Source organism: Chroicocephalus ridibundus, chromosome 5 (genome assembly GCF_963924245.1).
Source record: "Chroicocephalus ridibundus chromosome 5, bChrRid1.1, whole genome shotgun sequence".
NCBI lineage: Eukaryota > Metazoa > Chordata > Aves > Charadriiformes > Laridae > Chroicocephalus > Chroicocephalus ridibundus.
The window spans coordinates 55399297-55424989 of NC_086288.1; the positions used below are offsets into that span (position 1 = coordinate 55399297).

The 25693-nt window shown below is 44.3% G+C and overlaps 1 protein-coding gene across 10 annotated transcripts in view; it reads left to right on the forward strand.

Moving 5' to 3' along the window:
• The window catches only part of PPP2R2C (protein phosphatase 2 regulatory subunit Bgamma), a 198409-nt gene extending 184624 nt beyond the window's left edge, over positions 1-13785 (forward strand). For all 10 annotated transcript variants that reach the window (XM_063335825.1, XM_063335826.1, XM_063335834.1 and 7 more), the window contains 2 exons: positions 199-290; positions 10917-13785. In XM_063335825.1, the coding sequence (XP_063191895.1) occupies positions 199-290; positions 10917-11208 (384 nt within the window). In that variant the 3' untranslated portion in view covers positions 11209-13785. The remainder of the gene's footprint in view (positions 1-198; positions 291-10916) is intronic.
• Positions 13786-25693: the final 11908 nt, after the last annotated feature.

A 25693-nucleotide genomic window follows, 5' to 3' on the forward strand; every position in this document is an offset into this window, starting at 1 on the left:
GGCACCTGGTTAATTGGGCTGTGGAAAAGTACAGATAGCTTCTTGAGAGTTTAAACACAGTATCTATCTTCTGCAAAGCTACCAATCTGTGCAGCATATTTGGAAAGGGAACGTGGGAGGTAAAGTGGGGGGGCTGGTTGTGGATTTTTATATTTCGTTTTATTTCAATAACAACAACAGTTATTTTCTTTGAAACAGGTCCATGATTACCTTAGGAGCAAGTTGTGTTCCCTCTATGAAAATGACTGCATCTTTGACAAGTTTGAATGTGCATGGAATGGATCAGACAGGTAATCCATCCTTGTGTCCATCACTGTCTTCATTTAGCAAAAGAGCTCCCGTATGATAGCGAGCAATCAGAAAGTAAAGTGTTACACATGGTTATTTTCCACATCAATTCACATCTTTGTGTATCAGTGTTCAGGTTGATAAAAGGTGTTTGGATAGTGGTGCAGTTGTGTCTCTGACTTCATTAGACACAACGTATAACTGGTTAACCTTGGCTCATGCCTTAGAGGGGAAGAAACCTTCCAATTTTGTCTGTTTTCACCAAAATCCTAAGTAGGCTGCAAAAGTTAAAAAGAATGCTGCCAACTTGCACAGCCCCACCAGCACACTAAGGAAGCTTGTGTGATCCTGTATTTACACGTGAGCTGCCTCAGAAATCCAGTTCATTTACTGGAAACAGGGAGCGAGGAAAGGCAGTCACAGGCACCCACTGATTCTCCCCAAGCCGCTGCCACCTTCCCACTGACATAAATGCCAGTTTCTTCTGATACCTACCCCCCATTGGAGCAGCTGCTTTCCCTGTGCACTGAAGGAGAGGTCCTGGTTTTTATCTGGGACATAATATCTTGTCGAATATTTTCATAAGAAATATTGGCACAAGAAGCCAGAGAGCGCGAGCAAGGATGAAATGTGCTAATGCCATAATGTTAGCAAATGGTGACAGTACTTTGGGGAGTAGGAATATTGTACAGGAAGAACTGATCAGTCGAGAAGACTGGCATAATAAAAGTGGATGAAGTCCAAGAGTATAATGCAAGGTGAGGATTTTAGTTAAAAGAAAATACAAACCTTCACCTTATCAGTTGGAAACAACTCACAGGGGCGTTCATACGCTAGGTGACTGTGGAAGGGATTAGCAGTCTACAAAACGCATGTGAAAGAGAGCACAGGAGCCAATTTTCAACGGCACACAGTGACTTCTGGCTGAGCAGAGCGAGGAGCCAAAAGGCAAAAGTTTGGCACTCACTGAGAGCCTGGAATGGTGCCTTCAGCTCACTTAGCCTCTCATTTGGGAAAAAGGGTCCATCTCATCGTATTTGAAGCAGACCTGCCCCCCTGGACTGGGCAGGGACTATGAAACAGAGTGTGGGACAGCTGTGAAAAAAGCAAATGTGATCCTTGAATGGGCAAGACTGGGATATCCAGCGGAGAAAGGAGTAGTGGTGACATTATGCTAGGGTCTAATTCAAAGACCTTTGCACTGCAGTTACACGTTTCTTGTCCCTCATCTCCAAGGTGGATGAACTAATCAGGCAAATGGACAGCTGCTCTAAAGAGAGGAGAGGGCAGGAGTTTGGTTTTGATCAGCTTAGCAGAAGAGAAGCCAAGATTATACTTGCTTTATTAAGTATATCAAGGAGGTATACATAGGGAGGAAGGGAATATTAAAGATAAATGTGAATGATAATGACACAACAGCAAATAGGTATTGAGTGACAACAGGTAATTATAGCCTGGAAATACCTGTTCAGACAGTGACAGTGTGGAGCAGTCTTCCCATCCTAAGTAGTGGAGATATAAGAAGCCCAACTGTTTTGGTGATGGCGCTCAGGAAATTCGTGAAAGCAGTTGTATGAGACATTGGTTAAAACAAGTGTCTGATCCTGGAAGTGCAGAACAACATCTCTTCTAGTCCTGTGTTCCACAAACGCGGATAAAGGGTAATGCTGTACCCTGTGCAAGGGGCATCTTCTCTTTGGACTGCTTCCCTTTTCTCAGTTCCTGTCCTACCCAATGGAGAGATTCTGTCTTTACTAAGAAATAAAACTTTCACCTTCTATCATTTATTATGCAATTGAAACTACATAATTCCGTTATCTCTGCTGTCTGCATGCCAGGGTAATGTGTTTTCTGACAAGGGTTAACTCAGCATTGAGTATCCCCTGTGATACAAAGTGCTGTCCATTTAAAATGAGATAGGTGGGCCACACTGGGCAAAATACTTCCCAGATTGCTGTGTCTGCAACCTGGGGACCAGCTGTTGTGGAAATGGCTTTGATATGGTCAGAAAGTGGGAATGAACCACTGAAGTTTTAGGGGAAGATGTGGGTTTTGGGGCTTTTCTCTGAGCCTCCCAAACCCACGCACAAATGGATGTTTTAGCAGAGGGTTGTCTCAGTAGCCGGTTACTGCTTGAGTTTGGTCCTGCGAGTAATACCAAAATTAAAGCATTTATTGGAAATAGGGACAGTGCTGACCCACGCCTAAATATGGCACAGGAGAACAGCGCAGTCAAATCATTTAGATACCATGAAACTTTGACAAAGATTCAAGGCTTTTCATGTCTTTTCAAACCATTTTGGTTATCCTTGATGGGAATTCCCAGTGCATTGTACAGGACGGACAGCCACTTGTTCCCAGGCCCAGAGTCTTTCTCCTGCAGTCAAATGAAGCGCTGCTGTCCTCATCAGTGTGCGGTAAGACCACTCTCTGGATAGTTGCCTGGTACTAATAGAAATATTATTCAATATCAGGATTTAAAGTGAGCATAATATTTTCATTCCTACTTGACTGATCAGAAAGATCAATGCAGTGAGTAATTATGAAGTGGGAACATTAGATTGTGAGGGCTTCATTTATTGTACTGCCCAGACACCGAGGCGTTGTTAGTCGTGCGCAATTACCAAATCTGTCACTAAACACAATACACTGCTCTTGATTGTAAGAAACTGTTGAGTAGAGTAGCTGGCAACATTTGACAAAAGATAAGGGTTCTCTTCAATTGGAGTTGTTTCTTTTAAAAAGTCAAACGTATCAGCACCAATGTTCATCTTTTGATGAGCATTCGCTCTTTGGAGCTTCTTGCCTCTGTGTATGAGAAGTATTGTATTGTTTTGCTACACGCCACAAGGATTATGTCTTTTTGGTAGATCATAATTTAAATTATGTTTGGTTTAAATTATATTTGGTAAGTCTTAAAGAACAGTTCATTTGAATAGTAAAGTCACTTAATTTGATCTTTTTGGTATGTATTTTTTTAAAAAGGACTACTGCTACAAGCAAGCAATGCCTATTAATGGTACTCTTAAGAGTTGCTGCAGTACAGTACTTATATTATTAAAATGTATACATCACAGTAATAACTGCAGTTCTAAACATGTTATTTTTATCTTTTGCAGACTTTAACGCTACAGTGACAATTTAGGGTGACAGGATTGTTCAGTTCATGAAAATGAAAGCATGTTTATTGTTTAGGTGACAATAGTTTTTATTAATTTTTGTCATTGCTAAGGAGTTAATCTAGGCTATGATAGAAACTGATGGTGAGGCTGTTTACAAAAAAAAATCAATGTACGTGAGCTCTGATTAGAACGTGATTGATGCTCAGTTACTCCAATGAACAGGAACTAATACGATCAGACAGAGCCGATCTCATTTGCTGAAGGGCACATTAATCACTATGTACTTTGGCAACAACAGTGGTCAGGGGAGGGAGTCAAGCAGGGGTCTTACGCTAATTCAACCAGATGAGCCCATATTATCTGTAGTTGAGTATATTACACTAAAATCATGCTACCTTTATTGTATGGACATCTTTACATGACTATGTAGAACGTTTGAGATCTATTTATACAGCAATTTAATCTAGTTCTTCCATTCATTTCCAAAGTCAAGTCTTTTGGTAATGACCTGCGAGACACTGTTTTCTTCCCACTGTCAACCAAACTCATTTTTTTTATTTCAGTTTTACCTCAAAAATTAACAATTTTGCAGCTGTTTGTGAGTTGAAGAAGCCAGTAAAAGAAAAAAAAAAACAAACCCAACGTAGTAATTCTACATGGTAGTAAGTGAATACCTTAATTACTGGGTTTTTTTAAGATTTCAAATGAATGGGTGTATGGGAACCCTTCCAGGGAGACTTCTGAATACCATCATGATAAGTGATATGCTGTGAGCAGATGAGTGAAGTCACATACAACTGTTCAGTCAGTCCGTTCCTACTGAACTGTCATTCATTCCACTGAATATCCGTCAGCCTTCACTCTAATCAGGTGGAGTTGGCAGGTCCCAGTGGTTAACAGTCTATTCCTGCCTGGCAGCAGCTCCATGCTGGAGAGCTAGAAGACATCATTTTGTTCTCAAGGCTCGGCACGTCAAATATTAGCTTGGAAGGACTTGGGGATCCCCTGTTCTTATAACCAGTCTTATCCCAGCCAGCTGTACCGGAGTGCCACAACCCTGAATCTGGTGTCCTGAGCTTTTCCATCAGTGTACTGCTCAGGAGGTTTCAAGAAGTTCCTTCTTTGTGATGAGGAGTCAGTTGCTTCACACAGTGCAGTGTAAAGGAAAGTTCCCCAATATGCCAGCAGGCCCCCACTGCTTGCAATAGTGCTTCCTCATTTCCCTTTGTTGTAATAAATCCCATTTTTCATTCCTATGTTTTTGAAGCGTTTTCCTGGAACCAATCCTTTCTTCTCATGAGGTTAGCTTCTCACAAAACCAGATCTGGTGGGCCTTGCTTCTCAGTCCCAGGAGGCTGCAGATGCGCTGTTCTGTGCTGGTGCACAGGCTAGCGAAACCTTGCAAATGTAAGGGGCTCAAAATATAACTGGGGAGAGAGTTTCAGGTCAAAGAAAAGGTCCCTTTTTATACTGGGTGGCTTGAGAGACTCCTTTGCAGAGATCTGCAAGTCTGGAGGCGGGCTCTGCTGGAAGCTGCTCTCTGAGTCTCCTTCCCTCACACCTGCTTGGATTCGATGTCCTGCCTCTCTTGCCTCAGAGCATGATGTTCTGCTGCCACATTTATCGTGAGGGGCTGGTTAGCTGTTTTAGTTTTTCTATCATCCTTAAGCCTCGTGTGTGCTGGTCCTTGAAGCCCTGCCAAGCCTTAGTGCTGTCACACCACCCCATGGCTTCCACGGTCTCCTGAGAAAAGTGAAGGAGGGGACATGAGCTGAATTTCTCCGGACAATAGGAACCTGTGGGTCAATAAAAATTTCTATGCATCTAGAAAGACTAATCTGGGCCAGAGTTAGCTCAAAAATTATTATAAAAGAGTCTTTAAACAACAACAAGAACAACAAAACCAAAACAAACCCATGTGAAGCGAGTATGGTTTGGTTTTAAAGCAAGCCTTTATTCCTGAATTATTCCAGCTGATGTCCCCAGAGCTTCAGGGTAAACCTTGGCATCCAGGAAGGCAGCTGAATGGAGCAATATTGATAAAACTGTTGCGTGCAAGGATGGCTGCAACATGGATGACATTTAAGAGCTTGGCTTGCAATAAAGAAATCTGAATGAAGTATGGGAATAACAGATATGAGAAAGACAGGGATATGACAGTTCTTAGGGACTGGCATGTTTGATGGAATCTCAATGCCTAAAAAGTATTGTGGAAGATCTCATTGCAGTTTAGTACAACTGATGAAATCCTATTCAGATACCCCTGAGGCTGGTGAAGTAGGGAATTTGTTGACCTTCCAAAAGATGCAGAACTTTTTAGAGGGGAAAGCCATGTACTGAAGCATTTCATTTAACAAAGGGTCATTACCAAAACCAAAATATTGAAAGCCAGATGTTTTAAATTATTAGGATGCTTAAAGATGCTGAAGCCATCAATAGCTGATAGGGTGCTTCTGTAGACCGTAAAACTCTGTCACTAAATTAAACATCAGTGGTACAACTGCTGGTGTCATGCAAAATAAAAAGGTTTTGAAAATTGTCCATAGGTAAACATTTGCTGGTTTAGTTTTGAAGTTTTTAGTTTAGTTTGCTGGCGTATTCTTCTTACAATGCAAGCAGGAAGAACTTTTCTTCTCACATCCTTTGCTCCAGACAATTTTACAGAGTGGAAATCGACTTTTTTTAAAAAGTACCTTACCTGAAATATTGCTGGCTACCAGATCAGCTTTGCACTGGGTGAAGAAACCTGAATCACGTGTGTACTGTACAGAGGGAGCAGTTAATGTTCTGCTAATTTTGAAACAACCTGTCCTGCCCAAATGGGCTTTAGTTCCTGGGAGTTTGCTGGAAGGTCATCAATGTCTGGGTTGTGATTGCCCAGCTGAAAAGCAGATGGCGCACACGGTTGCATGCAAACTGCTTTTTTGCAGCCCTTGGCAAGAATAAAACTTCCTGCAAAATAGACAACCCGCAGTGCTTTTCCTTCCCTGCATCCCCTGGTAAGCTGGTGTATGACCAGCCCAGCCCTGCAGAGCCCCCAGCATCCTGACATCTCTGGTGCCACAACCTCCACTACCAAATTCCTGCCAGATTCAGGAGCACAGGAACCAGTCATTTGAATGTGATGAGAGAGGAGACCCACCCACCAGCTCATTTCTCCGGCCTTCAGCCCACAGGAGAAGGCAAGGGTGGAAGCCCAAACCCTTTGAGAGCTGAGTGAGTTGTCTGTGAGAGTAAGCAAGACTGGAGGTCGTGGGAGATCACAAAGAAAGGGTGAGCGGTGAGACCTCCAAAGGTAAAAAGAAGAGGTGGAAGGGGGAAAAAGGGAACAGAGAAAGGGAGATGACAAAGTGAAGCAAAAGAGACAGGACAGAGCAGAGAATGGAGGATGAAGCTAGGGAGGATACTTCACTGGCAGGAGAGAGAGAAGCAGATAACGTGTTTTATAAAATTGTAGAGCAGCATAGAGGGAAATGGAAAAAGAGGAAGGGAGAAGGAAGAGAGGGGGAAAGGAAAACCTGCCTGGACATTGTGGTAGAGACCAGAGTCAGAACTGGAGGGGAAGAAAGAGGAAAAAAAAGAACAGAATGGCAACTAGGGAGGGAGTAAGATGAAAAGTCAATGAATAAAAGTAGGATTGGTCTGTACTAGGGTTTTCTCCTTCCCCTTTTACCTTTTGTAAGAATATATTTGTCCTGCTTGTAAAGAAAAAAAAGAAAAGTGGGGTAAGACTTTGGGCCGTAGTGACCCTGCATGAGGACCAAAGTTTGTCACTGAGATGCCTCAGAATGCATCATTAATAAGCAAGAATGCCCCGGTGTCGGTGCAGCCTGGACGCGCTAGTAGGGCTTTGTGTTGCCACTGAAAACACTCATCCCTGAAGACTTGCCAGAAACCCTCCGACCTTGCTTGGAGCAGCTCTAAAAGAGGGAGTGCAAAGTACTCCGTGCGCTCTGCACCACGCGGAGAGGAAAACATGTTCCCCTCGTGGGGCAGCGCAGGGCGGGTAGCATGGAGCTGCGCGAATGCTCTTGGGGACCTGCAGATACGGGGTGATGCCTCTTCTTCCAGAGCGCCGGCGAGGCTGCCAGCGTGTGAAACGTAGGCAACAGTAGCTGTGTTGCTGCCGTTAGGGGTTTTTCCTCCTTTTTTTCTTTTTTTTTTTCCTTTTTAAAAAATTTTCTTTTTGCAATCATGCAGCCAGTAGCTGTGGCGGTCTGAGCTGGGTGCGGTCTATCAGCAGCTTCGCTATCAGTATGCTGCTCCTCGGGGCGCTGGAGTGTGTTCTGTGTCCTCAGTGCCCCTGCATGGCTGAGATGGGGGTACCTCTGACCACGTGGAGCACAACTTGTAAACCTGCTTGCTAAATAAAATTAAAGGTGGTTAGGCAGAGCTTTTCCAGGCTGCTCCCTTACACGCCCCTGAATTAGTGTAGGGTGTTTCTGGTGAGGGGCTGTGTTTGGTTTCTTGAACCATCCTCGCTTGCAAAGGTTTTGTGCAATCACTCGTCGTTAACACTGCTGTGCAGAGCAGAGTCTGGAAATACAGAACAGACTCTTCCTATACTCAGCTACAATTTTATTCTAATATATATATTAAAAATTCTCCTTATGGCATACATCCCATTATTGTACGTTACATTTTCCTGAGTGGGAATAAATTGCAGGCTTACATCTAGTTCTCGCTCTCTTTTATTGTTATTTTAAGCAGCAGGTAAGGTTATAATCCATCTGTGTTTGTGACCTTGAACAAGAATGGGCACTTTCTCATTTACATAATGCTATTTTTTACTGAGCCATTAAACTGCAGAAAAACAGGGCCAGCATGAAAAGTAGTCATCTACATATGTTAAAAAGAATAACTGCAGTAAATCCAACTGAGGAAAGCAGACTTTTAAAAATATGCGAGAGTTCAAGAAATTAAAAAGCGAAATGGACTGTAAAGGCAGTTTTCACTGCAAACAAAACCTCCTAAAAATAATATTCTAGACAAACACCTCTCGGTGCCTTTGGCGCACTGGTTCTCTGCCTGCATGAAAACTGCTCCCCTGACAGTTCCTGCCCTCCGCGGGAGGGATGCTCCTCATTCCCCTGGGAGCCACAGCTCTGCAGCCCGTGGCACGGGGTGCCTCAGCGTTAGAAACGTCTTTCAAAATTTTGCCTGGGGGAGGGCCGGGGAAAGCCCGCAGTACTGTGCCAGGCTGTTTGTGTCACAAATCGTGTTTGTTAGCACCGAGATATGAAATAACCTCAAGTTTTTCATGTTGTGAATAACCGTTACAGCAGGAGCCGTAATGACAAGACATGGTGATTTGGAAGGAGTGAAGCATTAGATTTACTGCTGTTGATTCAATTTCTGAAGCGGGCACTAAGCTTGATCAATAGGCTTTCTGCAGCTTCTGGGATATGTTTTATCAAGCTGTCACACCGACTCTTTTGTTTCTTTAGCTGGTGGGATTAACTTGTGCTGTACTAAGCAGGATTGTGCCAGGCCTTTGCGGGTGGGGGAAGTAAGGGAGCCCTCGCTGGGGCCATCCCAGGGGCAGGTGCTGCTTCTGGAGAGCATCAGGGCAGCTCCTGGCCAGGGCTGGCTGCGGCTACGGATGGACAAGTGTCTCTGTCACCCATCCCCAAACTCATCAGCCGTGCAGCCAGCGGTGCGCTGCCTGCAGACCTCAGGAAAGCAGCCTCTGGGCTGTAGGTGAGGCATCGCTGCGGGCAGTGCACGCTGTGCCTCCGTGCTACGCCTCTCCGATTCGCAGCAGTTTCCTTTAGCACTTCAGGAGCTGCAAAAAAAGCTCAGTGTGGAATCATCTGCCGTCAAACTGCAGTATGCCACCCGCAAACATGGGAGCGGGATGGAGCTGGCAGTTCTGCTGGTGATTCATAGCGTACAAATCCAGCTCACCCGCTCCGCTTACCCCACAGTGGCTCTGAAGGGAGCGGAGCTGCTGGCACTCGCGTGGTAGCTGTAGTGCAAAAGCAGTTAGCTGCACAGCTCCCATTTGTGCGTCTTTCAGTGTATTATTCATTTGTATTATGGTAGCTCCTAATGGCCCCAAATGAGATCAAGGCAACGCTGGCTGGAGGCTGTGCACATGGTGTAAGACAGCTCCCGAATCCAGGAGCGTCTTAATCTAATCAGCTAGTGAGTGTCTGTATGGCAGAGTACACTTTTATGCCTTTGACTTCTCCTACAGTTGCACGTGCCATGGTTTCGGGGCCAATACGCTGCTCGGTGCAGATTCCCCCCAAGTGGGCAGCAGCAGCAGAGCGCTAAAGCAACCGTCATTTGAGGTGGAGGTTAGTTTATTAAATGCGAAGCACGTGAAATGTGCTCTGTTGGGCTGTACTGGAAAGGCAAATAGCTCCTGATTGCCTGAGTCTTAGAAGGGTATGGCTTTTCCTGTGGAGACCTGACTGTTCAGGGTGGATTCCCCTTCCAGAATGGAAATTCAGAAAAAAACGCCCTATTTGGGGCTGAGACAGGAGAGTAGAGTGTGGCCCTGGTTTCACATATGGAAAAAGTTCACAGGGGATGAGCTTTCGAACAAGGCTCTGAAACCCGTGATTATGCTAATCCAATAACCTGAGGGCCATGGATGAAATCCTGAATTCATTAAAGTTAGTGACAAAATATCCTCCCCTAGGGACTGGGGGAATGAAGCAACTGGCAATCCATTATTTCAAACTACAAGCTGATTAATGGGGTAATTTTTATACAGATCAAGGGATGTTTTCTGTCCCTTTCTCCCAGACCCAGAAATATATCCTGACTTGAAGCTTCATTCAAACTCCGTACAAGAGATGACAGAGTCCTGTTTATCAATGTGTTTAATTCTAACAAGCGTTACAGATAGATAAAAATTTTAATGGTGTTGAGACTTGCAAGGCCTATGGCTTCAGAAGGGAAATAAATTTACTTGTGCAAACTCTGCGATTTTTCAAAACCTTTCAAAACACCTTTCTTCAAAATACTAAAATACGTAATTATGTACTAAATCTTGCTATTGTATCACAAGGTTTGAAATACTTGGAAATTTTTTTTAAAGACTTTTTCTGAAATCATGGTAAAATCTCAGCTGTTGGAAAAGGTAAAGCTCTGGAGAAAGAAAAAAACCTGAAATGTATGACCCCTAAGAGCTCATAAAAAGCTGGAAGGTAATTAAAAATAAGTTATTAAAGCATATTACATTTGTTGTCTTGGGAAGTCAGTCTCGTGATGGTCCTGACATTTGTGCATGCTTCAGGATGCCAGTTTGGGGGTACCTGTAATTTTCATTGAATGCTGCAATAGGGAAGGGGAACACATTGGTAGAAGCGAACCGTTCGCTTTGGGAGTACTGGGGAAATATCCTGGTTTATACGCTTTCCCAGATGAAACCAGAAGATGCCTCATCTTAAGGTTAAATCTCAACTGGCCTGACCCAGACATCCCACAAGCTGCTGTTTAATGTTGTCTTTGTTTTCTCTCTCTCTCTCTCTCTCTCTCTCTTTCTCTCTACAGTGTGATAATGACAGGTGCATATAACAACTTTTTTCGAATGTTTGACCGAAATACCAAGCGGGATGTTACCTTGGAGGCATCCCGAGAGAGCAGTAAACCACGAGCTATTCTTAAGCCCCGGAGAGTCTGCGTCGGAGGCAAACGGAGGAAAGATGACATCAGTGTTGACAGTTTGGACTTTACAAAGAAGATCTTGCACACAGCGTGGCACCCAACTGAGAACATCATTGCTATAGCAGCGACAAACAATCTGTACATATTTCAGGATAAAGTGAACTCAGAAATGCACTAGATTTATCAATATCCCTCTATATTTGCAAACCAGCCTCTTGAGAGTTGTAGAAGGATGTGATCTTCACAAAAATTGTGGCTTCTGTGGTGGGATTTGTAGGTTGCATCCTTTCATCCCTCAGCCTGTATCATTATTGGTGGCAAGCCAACTCTTTTCCATCACTGCAACTGTATGAGTAAAAGGCACGACTGCAAATCCAGTTCTGTGGTCTGTATTGGTTCCTTTAAACAAACAGGGGTGTTTATCCATTTTGGGGGCGTTCCTGAGGAGGGCTGAGACTCCTCAACCCCCGTCAGTCCTTCCGAGCGTCTCAGTGGTTCGCAGGACCATGCTGTTCTGGTGCACTGCCTGCTTTTGCAGCCCACAGCATTTACCACATTGTTAGAGCTTTTTGCCTCAGTCTCTTGATTATTGGGGGTTTTTTTTAGTAACATTTTCCTGACTTTCAACTAAGCCAAGCCTGTTTGAGTGAATGAATAGCCACATCCCTTTGGAGCACGTGGCACGTTGGAGGGGGCCTCATGACAATTATAACTGGAAGCAGAATCCCTGCTGGTGAAAAGCTGACAACCCATCCCATTCCCTTCTTTACAACACCCTCGTATTTATTTATTTATTCACATTACTAACTTTGTGCTTCAACTTCTTGAGTGAATAAGTGACAGAACGGCACAGTTACTCAGCCAGCTTATTTTAAGAAGTTTGTAGATCTTAGAAGTTCGTAGAACTCTTTGCTCTGTTTAAAACAGTAACTAATATCTTCGTCACGTGGAGAACTATTGAAAAACCGTGGTGTTGGCACTCCCGAGGGACTGGCTGCTCAGACGTAGCCTGGCAGGTAACACACAAACCCGTCCTGCCGTTTGGGGGTTGGAGTTCTGGAAACCCTTGGCTAGAAGTACTGTCCTTGAAGGCAACCATCGCCTTCAGTGGAGACAAAGCCACATCACTGCTAGACACTTCAGAAAGTCCCTCGCCTGTTGATGGCAGCATGGTTATTTTAATCCTGGCCTTTGGGGAACGCGGGCAATGCCGTGGTATCTGTACCTGTAAAAAAGAATGGTACTGTGAGACGCGGCCCTGCTCAGTGAATTCTAACGCTTTTAAATGAGTCCACTGCTGGGCGACAAAATTATTCCTGGAGAAACACGAAAAATCAAAACCTCCATACCACACAATGTTAGATCTGTTTCTGTTTTAAAATGAATAATGATGTAAACGGAAAAGGAAGGTACACGCAATGGGTGTAGGGTGTGCAGGGATTGTATGGGAAGGGTGCAGTGGGCAGGGAGTCCTCTTAATCCAGGAAAAGAAAGCTCTGCTGCATCCCTAACAGCTCAGGCAGAAAAAAATTAATATCCCAAAGGATTTCTCCTCAAACCATGAATAAAAGAGCACAACTCAGATGACGTGGTAATCTGCCCATGTTAAAACTCCTCAGCAAAAAAAGTCTTTAAGCCATGACGCGCTGATTTCTTGGTAAGTGGAGAACGGACAGCTGAAGGGATCTGCATGCTTTTATATTTTGGTTTGAGGGAAAGAGTGGGTAAAAATCTGCTTACAAGAACTAAAGAAAAACAAAGCCCACAGCTTTTATATGGCCTCTTAACACAACACATGAAACATGTATGTTTGAAGTTTTCTAGACCAACGCTGTATATTTTGTGTGTAGAAGCACAGCCGCATGTGCATCAGTTTCCAGCCACGCTAAACACATACGGTATGAAATGTGTAGGTTCATTTTAAAGGGAATGAGGAATGTTTCTTTATAAAATACTGTATGCTGAAGCAGGCATGGACAGTATATGTACATATTTATTCTAATGAAATTTAACAAAATCGCTTTTCCTTTTTTTTTTTCTTCCTTGTAAAAAGGTTTAAGAATGTGGTAAATTGTATAGAAAACTTGTTAATGCCAAACTACTGCTTCAAGGGTGTCATACAATTTCTTTGACTTTTGGCCTCCTCCATTAACCTTTGCAGCTAAAAAAAAAAATAAAACGCTATCAGCTCATATTGGCATTTACAGCTAGTACTGTAAAACATATATTTAGCTTTTAACATTCTCAAGTAAGATTCTATAGTAACTTATTATAAAGCAGATCTTAATACGACAATTTTTTGTTTTTAATTTGAAGTACCTTACTCTGTTACAGCTTTGGGTACCAAAAAGAACATGTTGAAATTAAAGAAAGAAATATATCTTCGGAGCTTTATAGAACTAATGAAATACCCAACCAAAATACCGTGAAGTGATTATAGAGGAAATAAACAGAAACCTTTCAAAGACCAGTATTCCATTCCTGTCTGTGACGTCACTACCACAGATCGGTTTCCTGGTTTCTTGAATGTATGGAAAGTTAACATCGTCATTGTGAACGTTTCCAACTTTCTTTCTCTTTTTAGTTTGAGCTTTCAGTGGTGTAGAGTAAGTGATGGTAAAGTTGGTAAATCTGATGATTGTTTTGAAAGCTGTTGTTCATGGCTGCATTCTTTGTGTTGCACAAATTAGCTAACTGTTGTTGAATAAAAATATAAATATGTTAATACCAGCTTTTTCAATAAAACTACAACCAAAAAGGCATAAATAGATGACTTCAAGGCACAGCTTATTTTGAAGCTAGATAATGAAAGAGTTGTTTAGCTCCTTTTACAAAGGAGGAAGAGTCACAGGGATCGGGACTCACAGGAGAAGAACCTGAAGTGTTGTGGCAGCTGGAGAAGTAACAACAGTGCCGTGGATGGGCCTGCCTTGGGGGTTTAGGGTGATGAAGAGTGTGCAGTCACAGCAGAGCCGGAGATGATTGATTGATACACTTTTGGTTCACACCTTAGACCAGCTTTTTCCTCTATTCATAGACTTTAGAGGATTTGAGTCTCAGTCTCCTACAGATGGAATAAGAGACAGGCGCAACGTGAAGGGACACAGTCACAGGGTAAAAAAATGGCATGTGTCATCACTGGCTGGCTTGGAGACCTTCCAGCGCAGCGGACCATGAGGCCGCGTGTGGGATGTGTCCAGGCCTGGTCTCCCAAATGAGACAAACATTGGCCCAGGTGACAAACCAGAGGGCTACCAGCAGAGCAGAGTCCCTCTTCCCCTCCCACTGCTCTCTTTCTACCTCTGCTCCAGGGAAAATTAAAAAAAATAAGAAAGAAGAAGAAGGAAAAAGAAAAGCTGGCTTGGCATACACACTTAAGGCTGGGCAAGCGTTCTCTCCCCAGTCCAAACTGATCCCTGATGTGGTGCTTGCCCCAGATCTTGGGCTCTCCTCAGCCTGAGGCAGCTGCCCCTGCCTGCATGTTCTGCACAGAGCCCCGCGGTGTGAGAACCCGCCTGGGCATCAGCACACACGAGTTTGACACTGACAGGCTAAGTCCTTTTTCTGGATGCAGACCAGAATAAATTTGCCTCAGCTGTTGGATTAGCAGTGTGTCGCTTTGCACAGCTCTCCCAGAGCTTACATGCTCTTTTTTTTTTTTTTCTCCACTTTTTTTTTTTTTTTTTTTCTGGGGAAGACACAGTCAATCCCGCTCATTTAGATGGACAAATATGACTAGGCACCGGAGAGGGAAATCTCAGCTGAAAATGAACACATCAAGCAATACACTATTTACCTTTCAAGTTTCCCTTTTCATCCCCAAATACCCGGTAGGAGCAGGAGCCAGATGGCTAACTCGCACACTTTTCAAATTTTCACACGCATACTTAGGAGCTGCATACGGCGATTTAACCCTTTATGGGTTGGAAGGGGGATATTGGCATGAGCCACCTGCTTCTCCCGTTTGCGGCCAGCACATTGTCTGGCTTTCAGGCAGAGTTAAGCCCTTTGGAGCCTTCCAACATTGTGGTTATTAATCCCTGATGAGAGGGCAAGTATAAGGATTGTTCGCCTTCTATGTCCAATTTTCAGTAACATTATTATCACCAATTTGCCCCTACTCCCAATAATAATCCTTTTCCATTTGCAGTCTTCTCAACAAATTGCATTAAGGCTGAAATTAGAGCATGAATTCACTTACCTTGCTCATGTGGTAGAACCTCAGAAGGCAACAGGATTACTGGAGTGGGTGAGAGTCAAAAACTTGGGCCTAATTTTATAAGCTGCTTGTGACAGGGTATGTTTCCTTGGTTTTGTGAAGCCATGAAATGGTCCGGATATTGTGTGCAGGACAGTTTGCCATGCACACTGGAAAGCGCTGCTTTCAGAGCGCACCATGAGAAACCTTTTCTTGGAAATGTTTTTGTTTTTTCCTTCTCTCTGAAGCTGGCTGAGGATCAAACTTCCATTCACGTGAAAGTGAGCACAACTCTTCAGGCACTTAGAGATCCTACATCTGTCCCGTGATGCAGAGCGTTTCATGTGAAGCATCTGACTGAGCCAACGCCTCAGTTCCCTCAGCTATAAAGCTCCCATGAACACAGATCAGTAATTAGGTACAGCTAATTACTTGTCTTACCGTTTGCCAAGTGGAGACAGTCAATGAGTAGGACAAGATCCGTAAACCAACAATTCCATTAAACAATTATTTTAATCATGATATTTTAATATCATGGTGACGCTCTATATTCTTTTTATAACGTGGCTGCTCAAAAGAATAAAACCTACAATAGCGACTCAACTGGAGGATGCAGGGTGGTTTTCTGGGCAGCCACCCCTTGTTTTAAGGCTAGTATTGGCCATACGAGGAGCACGTGTGTGTCTCATGCAGCAGCCTGATCCAAGGCATCGCAACGGATCCCCAACAGATTAAATCCAGGATCAAATGCTTCAACTGGTGATAAACTGACAGCGCTGCAGGGAGAAGAGTACTGAGCTTGGAGAACTCCAGAAACCCAATCACCACCTTCTGTGGCTTCATCATCGTTTCTCCAACAGGAGGAACAGCTCTAGGGAAAAATTCACTGCAAATGATAATTAGGAATTTCTTGAAACTGGAATTAGGGTGTCAGATTGGGGGGCAAAGAGGTTGGTATTCTTCCATGCTCTACCTATAAAAGAAATGCTGCCCAAGCAAGACACCCGAGTGAGACCCTGCTGTCAGTAACTTGTACCAGTGTCCCAGCCCCGGCAGCCTCTCGCTTCCATTTCTTCTTGGCGGGGTTTAAACATCCCCACCAGCTCTGCTGGGTGCCCTGGACCAGGCTCCTTCTCACTTTAGTGGGAAGATGCAGAAGGAAGCAGAGGTTTTGCATTGTGGTATCTTTGCGATACAGGAGACAACGCTCACCGTAAATTTATGCACATCCTGGATTGTCTGGTGGAAGAGGTGGGGAGGAGAACGTTGGCAGTTCAATTATCGTCCTCTGACATCTCTGCTAACGCCTCTCCGAGATCAACAGCTGTGGTCTCCATTTCTCACAGCTATTGATCCAGGCTTCTGCAGACCTGGATAGATGTTCCTGCATCAATTGCACTCTGTCAATATGTTAAAAATACCCTCTGCAACCCCGGCAGGTAAAGACTTATTTTAGTATGAAATAAGAGAAAAGCTGCACTGTTTTATACCACCTTCCTCCACATATTTTGTGAACAAGTAGGGCTCAGCTAGGCTTCTTTTTTAAAAGTTTGTCTATTTTGAGCTGCTATTGTCATATTACTAATGAACTTCCGGGAATCCAGCGCTACTTTTAAATCTGATACCTCCTAATCACTTTGCGGAGCTGCTAAAAATCTCGCCTCGTGCAACTTATCCCCAAAGTCCCGTCAAACCAGTCCCAAACCCAGACTCTCCCAAGATCCACCCTTCATTATAAAAGAGGGGAGAAGGTGGGTCTTGCTCGGGAAGGAGAGCTGCAGTCCGAAGCTGTCTAAAGTAGGGGCCAGAAAGATCTCCTGTGCTCCCTCTGCACGGTCCATCCCCAGCCTTGTCCCCCCTCCCCTGCCCCCGCGCTGCCTGCCGCTCTCCCCGCACTGCCTTTCTTGCCACCTCGTCCTGTGACTCCCCGCGTTCTCCCTTTCGCCTCCTCCTTGGGCCACATCCAGCAGCCAGAAGCCACTAAAATCCCATTGAGTCCCAGCACTGGACCAACCACAGCAGGCTCTGCAGGCTGCAGCAGCAGGTTCTCATTGGCATAATGGTAAGTGCCCTGTGATCCCTCTGTCTCCAGAGCGGTCAGAGAGGAAAGCCCCATTTGCCAATATACTATATTTCAAGTGGAAGATGTGCAGAATCGGAGAGGTTGTATCTTAGCAACCACAAATGCATTAAGACAGCAGTTTAACCGTTTAAACCTTCAATTAAAAAAAATCCACCACAAAGAGACGACTGTCATGTACAAGGGACAAAGCCTTCCCGGAGATTCACCAGGAGGGACGCGGCCGCCCTGTGCACATCCACCTGCCAAAGTCACCCCGTGAGAATCGTTTCCCTCCCCAGCATAGACGCGTCGGGTGCTGTTATGGCCCCTACCTGCATCATTTGGTCTCTTGTGGGAAGTGAGTGGAGAAAAGGCATCTTTTTGCAGAGAAACCCTTAGGTTTTGTATATTGGTCTCATCCCCACAGGAGCCAAAACAAGATCTTCAAGAGTTTCCAAGGGGAAATAAAGAAGTTCCATGATGAAAACTCAGAGTGAAATAGGCACAGGGCTGTGATCGCCCTACGTGAGACGTGGTGATGCAGCATCTATTCCCTGATTTGTACAACTTAGAAATGCGATCATTTCCCTTCCAGGGTAATACCTTGATTATCAGTATTCAGATACACCTTTCCCTCAGTCCTCTTCTTCCACAGACTTGGGCCAGGAGAGAGCAGAGCCAGGCCTCTCTCTGCCTTACGTGAACACCCCCCACAACAGCTCCTGTGAGATGTTCTTACCATGCCTGCAGCAAACCTGAATTTCATCCTCGACCTGACAAAGTTATAAGAAAACCAACAGGGCTTCTGCAAAACTTAGTTTAGATAAATCACCATTTTCTGCCTTAAAAGCTCTCTGTAAAAGAAGTCTCACCAGCTTTTAATGCACATTATGTTGTGTTTTACATCATTCTGAACTACCTGATCCACGTCGTGCTGACAGTAGCTGCACTCAGTAGGAGCGGTGCAGAGTCCCTCATCCACAGATTGAAAATTTTCTGCGCAGAAAGGTACGTCTCAACCCGTAACCATCGTCCATAACCAGCCTCGGAAGGGAGTGGGAGCACGCCTGGCGCTGCAAAGGCGGGTGTTTGTAAAAACCCACAGACCTTATGGGACGCAGAAAGGTGGCAGCCGTTGTCTTTCTTGCTCTTGCCTCATAGAGGCACTACACTGCAGAAACTTGATATCATAATTAAAGAAAAATGGAAGCAAAAAGCAAATTCTGCCAGAACAATTACTGGTCCCAAAGAGTACCCGTGCTATATAAGGCACGTGTATGTACTCAGCGTATCCGCCTGCGCTTAAAGACTGTGTTACCTCCAAGCTGCAAGAGAGAAGAGCTGCCCTGGGCTAGAGAAACTTCAGGCTACAGGACTGAAACACTCCCATGGAGATTCACTTTTTAAACAACGATTGAAGATCAATTGAGCTGTTACTAGAAGCAGCATTAGGAGAGATTTATGAATCATCCATTTATGACTCTAGGAAAGCATCTTCTGTAAAGAGAAGACTGAAAAATCCATTTATTGCAAAACCACTTGCTGGGCTCATCACCCGTCTCTCACGCTGGCGCGGGGACACAGGCACAAACAGCGCGCTGGCCACGGGCTGCCTTTGGGGATGAAGTTGGTAATTCCTTCAATGTATTTCCTGCCAGTATGTACTTTGAACAAAATTTAGCACCAAACGAAAAAAACAAACTTGTTTGGCGTTGCGTCCTTTTGCTTGAATATGTTTTGAACTTGAAGGTTTTTTTAAAAATAGAGGGGGCTCTTGGAGTATCCAGGTGGTGATAACCATCCTGACCTTCAGATGGTGGCTTCAGCTTTGATTGTAGACAGACTCTTGATCAGCGTTCGGTCTGTAGACTACTTCCAAAGTGTCTAATCCCTATTAAAATAACATTTTCATTACCTAATTAATTGTTTGAAGCTATTTTCGGTGATTGTTTATTGAAGTTGTAGTTTGTCACCTGAGGCAATAGCATGGCTTGTTGTCGTGGAAACATCTCGGCTGTCACCAGCGCTGAATAGGGAGGGAGGAACAGGAGGGGGAACTGCAGAAGAGATGCTTTGTTGAAATGCCTCACTCTTTAAAGTGAAGAAATTGCTTCAGATAAAGACAGGCCACACTGAGATCAACACACACTGATTTCTGAGATATTAGGGGGTCTTGTGGGCTTGGTTCAAGCCCTTTCCAATTTAGCACGACACAGCTCCTGCTGTCAAGCTCTGCCATCTCCTGTGGTTAACAGCAACATTTGCAAGGCCCGTTCTGATGCCAAACTTGCTATTATTGCACAAAAATCCTACCAGCTTCAAAAATAGAACAAAAAGTCTGTAGCCACCTGCTGTCATCTCTCTATTTGAGCTGTAAAAGATGAAAATTCGGTCTTTCAGGGTTTCTCTTATCAACCTTTACCTGGTGCGTGATTTTGACACAACCTTTCTGCTTTCCCCAAATCTATGCATTAATTTATAGTGCACGGAGATCTCGAGCAAGAGTTGCAGCTGGAATTTCCCTTAAAGCAGCACGTCTTCTACCTAGGTTTTAATCAAACTCTGCCACAGATTTTCTCTGTTTCTTATTGTTCAGGTCACAGAAGGTTAATAAAAAGGTTTAAGCTGTGATGAGCGCTGATTATTTTTTTTTGGCATCTAACACATGAAGAGACAGGAGAAAACAGAGTTTCCACCAGAAGGGACGTCAGGACCGCCTGTTGTCACCACTCACATTACGACAGAAGCAAACAATGCAGATCAACGCTGTCAGATTTCTGTTAAAAGATCTTAAGGGACAGGAACCTTCTCAAAAAGATGCTGAACTGCAGAGCAGCCAGACCACACATTTTGCCATGCGCTGTTCCGATAACTGTTAGTTTATCATTACACAGGATTCTATTACAAGGAAAAATAGATCTCTTTTTCCATTTTCACGGTCCTGGATTGCAGACACACTCTGCAGCGATGCCTTTGCTCATCATTTGCGTAACATTGTAACTGGGGGGGGTGGGGAGAAGGAATTGGGTCTACAAATGGTTATCTATGTTTCAGAAAAGATTTTTCTAATGGCTTTTCCTCTCCGAAATGGAGTAAAACCAGCACACCAGCACCCGATTCTTTTGTTCCTTGGCGGTGCCCTCTGGAGACAGCAGCAGAGGGAGAGAAAGCGCAGCGTGAACCTGGAGTGCCATCTGATGGCACAGGAGACAAACCACACGGGTGACGAGTTCACCCGCCAAAGGCCGTGTCCCCTGCGCAAAACTGGAAAGTGCTCTTTTTCTCGCAAGAAGTACAGGATAGGTAAAGCAAACAAGCGCACAGAGGCTCCAGACAAATCTGTGCTCTCTCTGGAGGTTAATGAAACATATATAATTGCCCCTAAACGAGCAGAACATAACCCAGGCTCCCCAGGACTAAGTTTTCTGACTTTTTAGAGAACACATGTTGAGGTACCACTCATCAGCAGTTGGGTGATGGCCTGTGCTGCCATGCTGCTGGCATCCTACACCGAACCGCAGCTGAGAACTAAATCTCTGCCAATAATTAAGACTGGAAACGTGAATTGTTAATTACCTTCGTACATCATTCACTGACGTCTCCACGAAGCCAATGCAGATGTCACTAACACTGACTAATCCAGCCTCACACCTAATGAAATGCCAACTGAAATGAAGCTATAAGCTTGGCTATAAAATGGAGGGCTTTTAAGTCAAGCTTAGGTTTTTAACCCATGAAGTGCACTCCCTCTTAAAACTAATTTGTTTTCCTGAAATGTACACTGACCTGTAATTATAAGATTCAGGAACAGGGTTAAGAGAGATTTCACCTGTCGTAAGAGTGGGAAGAAAATCAGATGCACTGGCAACACTGCAGGAACTCAACTGCAGCCGCAGGGGCGGTGGCAGGGGCTGCGGAGTGGCCACCCTGCGGCTCGGCCGGAGCCGGGAGGATGGGTGCTGGGGAAAGGGTTTGGGGGAGAAGAGAAGGTGCAGCCCCGGGGCTCCCGTCTGCCCAGCCAGAGCTCGCAGCGTGACCGCGCTTGGGGCAAATTGCCAGGCTTTAAGACAAAAGCTTTTCTCCCTGGCTTTTGTGGGGGGAGCCGTGTGCTGGTCTGGAGGGAGAGCCTGCTTAATATTTAGCCACAGAACAGCAGCGGCCGTGCAGGCTAATGCTGAAACGTAAATGGAAAAATAAATGCTTTACATCATCGCACAGGTCAAAAACTCCACTGCCCACTTACATTAAGAGGCAGGGCACTAAATTTTAAGATCACATTCTGACCGCCATACACCCACACAACTAGTTACGTGCAAATCTACTTCACGTTATTCTTCATAGAGTGTAACCATTTAAATTCCCTTCCTGTCCGAGTCGAGTGGACTTTGCAGTCTGACCTCATGAGCAGAGGATGCACCTAAGAGCTGGCAATGAACCTGCGTGACACTAGTGTCACGTGCCAGTGTGTCAAATAAGAGCTTCCCAAGAGCGACCCATCGCACCATTCCCTCTGCTTTTATATTGTATTTCTCCTATTGCCAAGTTTGTTTGTTTGCTTGTTTTCAGCCACACTCTTTCTAACACCTGAACTCGTGTTGTGCATGGACTCAAGTGGCTTTGGCGGTGTGATGCTTGTTTCACAAATCTACATTGTTCTCTCTACATCGTACAACTCAAGCGATAAAGGCAAGTACTGAGAGGAGTATTCTCAAGGACTAATTTCAGGTGCTGCAGAACATCTTAAATTAAGACTCCATCTATACAGTCAGGAGAAGAAGACAGGAAACTCAAACCATCTGAGAGTTTCCTCTCCAAATGGACCTTTTTTTAAAAAAACAAACCCTGTTGCACATTATCTAGATACAAACAGGAAGATACCAACACCTTAATAAAAATGGTGTGATTAGAACAAAAGTTGCACCAGAAAAAATGGTACCAGGAGCAAGACCCCCTGCACTGCCTGGGAGCAGGAATGGCCCACGCTGACACCCCGCTCCTGCACACAGGAGCAACAGGGCTCCTGGCCAGGACCAAAGCCCTCCAGGTGGTGCAATACAGCCCTGCACCTTCTGTGGGAGTTAGGGATCCCCCTGAACAGCCCAGCACCATGAAAGCACTTTGCTGCCCTGGGCAGCAGCTGCTGTCACCTCACAGAGTTTGTACAAGGTGCCTTTTCACCGCTGAGCCTTGACCTTCACAGCAGCAATCCCACCCACACCGTGCCATCACAAGACTTACCGTCTCCTTGCAGAGAGCTCCTACCAGCGCCGGTCCCAGGATAGGAGAGGCAGCAGCAGACCATGGCACTGGCATAGGCATCCCTGCACGTCACCTGGCCTGACTTTTGTTACTGGTGGCAGGTGGGAAAGTTCAAAACTAATTGAATGCAGCCTCCCTTGGTAAATCCAGCCCCCATCACGCTGGAGCTGTCACAAACCTTTGGTAGAGCCTTCTCTTTTCTCTGTGTAATGGGGATCTGCAGGAGGATGCAGCAGGCTGTAAATGTGTTGGGGCAGATGATCCAGCCAGATCCACCACAGGGAACACCGGTTCTGCTGCAGCTAGCGTGAAGCGAAGCGAAGCAAAGCAAACCATCTTCAAGCAGGTGTTGCCACCAGTCCCCAGGACGACACCTATGAACCTGGGCCAGGCTGTGAATGTCTGGGCTGCCAAGTCACACTTGAATTATTAGTGTTGTCCCTGCCCTGGGAGCACAGCTTCAGTTTTTTGGGAATTTGAAGATAGTGGCCTATTGTCTGGAGGCAACTGTAAGAAAACCTGCGTGTTCTTCAGGAGGAGTAGTGGGAACGCATGGGAAGACACCAGAATTTCCCTGCTTTATTTTCCTTGTTGCAAACTGAGACTGTTCAGGAGGAATTCACATCCCAACTCACAGGTCACCTGGGAAACAGGGAGAGGGCAGTTAAGGCTAAAAGAGTCTACCAGAGGGCAAGGGTCAGGGAGGGACAGCTAAAAGCTAGACCAGAGGACACACTGCTTCGTCAGGAAAGCTCTAGGGGCAGGTTTACGTGGGTGTGGGCAACCCAAGGTCTCCAGTGGCTCTGGTACAAAACCCAAAACAATGTATGCACTCACCCTCTATATTATACACAGATATTCCCGACGTTACCCATGGGCTGGGCACACGCTTCTTGGGTAAAAAGCCGTTTGTCAAAAACTTCCTGCTCTTTTGTTTCTATTTATTGTATTTTGGGATGCGTGATCGTATCCTTTTTCAGTAGGATCGCAAAGATCCTCTGTTTCAACGCAAGCAGTTGCAGCCCCTCAGAGGAAACACCCCCAAAAAACTCAGTACTCAAATCAGAATGTGCAGTAAAACACACCGCTTACTGCACAAATTTCAATGAAATATTTTGTGGGATGAAAATGCTGAAATGAGTATTGTGAAGCTGCAATTTTACAGAAGATGCTGCCTGCAGCCGACAGTGGGAAGATACATATTCTGTGTATTTCTTCCTATAGTCATGTAAAATACTTTGCGAGGGAAGGTTGCAAGCAGTGTTTCTATGTTCCCTTTCTGCTTCAAAACCCGAAGTTCAAGTTTATTAGAGGTGATGAAAACACAAGTTTTCTCAGTGCCAAACATCCCTCCTTAATGGGAAGGTGACTCTCATCTTTTCCGCATCAGGCTAGAATTTATAAGAGGAAGTTGCAGGATGCTAATGATTATTTTTTTTCCAGAAGAGAGGCTAATTAAATCTTTTGAGCAATAATATGAAAACAAATGGACCAGCTTCATTAACACATATAAACAGTAATTTGTTTGGTTGGTTTCTAGGCATCCTATTTGTATTTAAGTAACATTTGCACGTATGTAGGAAATCACTAGAGCGGGTAGATATGTCTCTTTACAAGTTGGTGAGCGCCACCTAAATTTTGCTGCATGGATTAATATTTTTCTAACTTAATGACTGAGCTGCTGGTTTTCCTTCATATCTCTCTGCAACTGTGAGACTGAGATCAGAGCGCAGCCTCTCTTAACCTCCTTCATCTGTTACTGCAGGTGACCCTTACCCTGAAAGGCTGCAATGGATTTCAAAAGTATTAAGAAAGTATTCACAGTCTTGAAACTCCTTTTGCCTTTTTCAGTGAAAATAGAGAAGCCAAAAGGCAGACAGACATGGGGGTGCTCTGGAAAGGGGCATATTATTTTATGTTGAAGGCTCAAGTTCACAGGCTGCGTAGGAACATAAGAAAGCACCGCGCTGCCCCACTGCTAGTGTTCTTATTACCCTGTAGTACAAAAAAAAAAAAAAAAAAAAAAAAAGGAAGCAAATTTACAATTAATAATAGCTATTTTATAGCACTTAAGAGAAAACCAGTTAGTTCTAGGAAATAAAACCACACCTGATTCCTACAGATTTCCTTCTCTGGAAGTACTGGCCAAAATACAACGTATAAACTCTTTGCATTCTTGCCTCCTGCAAGAGGCTGTTAGTCATTCCAGAGTGGGCTCTTAAATTATTCAGAATTTCTACATGTGTTTTCTTGGTTTTCTGTGCTTATAGAAGAATGTACCAGTTTGGAGAACAAGCAGTACTTTTTCTTGTTACTTTTAGGATGAAATTCAAATAATGAATATTTACTCTAAATTCTGTATATTCTAAATGCTAAAGCTGAGCTTACAACAGAACAGCTGAAGCTAATTTAGATGTGTCAATAGCCATGTAATATCCTCCTCCTCCTCTTCAGTTAATTAATACCAATTCAAAAGATTGAATTATCAGCCTAGAGAAAGGGCACCTATCTTTGGAACTGTTTATAATTCATCATGTCTTCAAAAGTGAGTAAGAAAATAATAAATGTAGGATTAATTGAATAGTTAACAGCAGCTGCCACATTCTGACTCTCTCCTTTCCAGTCTAGAGGATGGACTGGTTTGGAATCTTGAGCTGTGGCACACACGAGTGGAACAAAGTTATTTTGTGCTCTGTTTGCTTACAAGATGTGAAGCAGATAGAAACACACCCTTTGCAAAAAAACACCTTGCCTGGAATTGCAATTGCTCATTAAGTATTAGGGATTTTGTGCTTGTCAGCTAAGATATGGTTTAGTAGAAGAGATTTATTTGCTAAAGGTTTCAGAACACCGAACACCAGACCGACGAGAAAATGGAGTACCTAGCCATTATGTCACCATTAACGTATGCCTTTTTCCATAAAAATATTAAAGGATCAAGAAGGAACACTTGAGAACTGGCATTATTTGAAGGTCTTGAAGTCAAATTTACTTCCTTTTTCCTTTTCAGATACACAGAAGAGCTCAAAACGTATGGAAAAATGACCTCCTATGGGCTAGTGCTCAGAACTTCCCACCTCTGTTGGAAAGAAGCATCTGACAAATTCAACTGTCCCCATCACCCTGTCACTACAGAGCACGTGA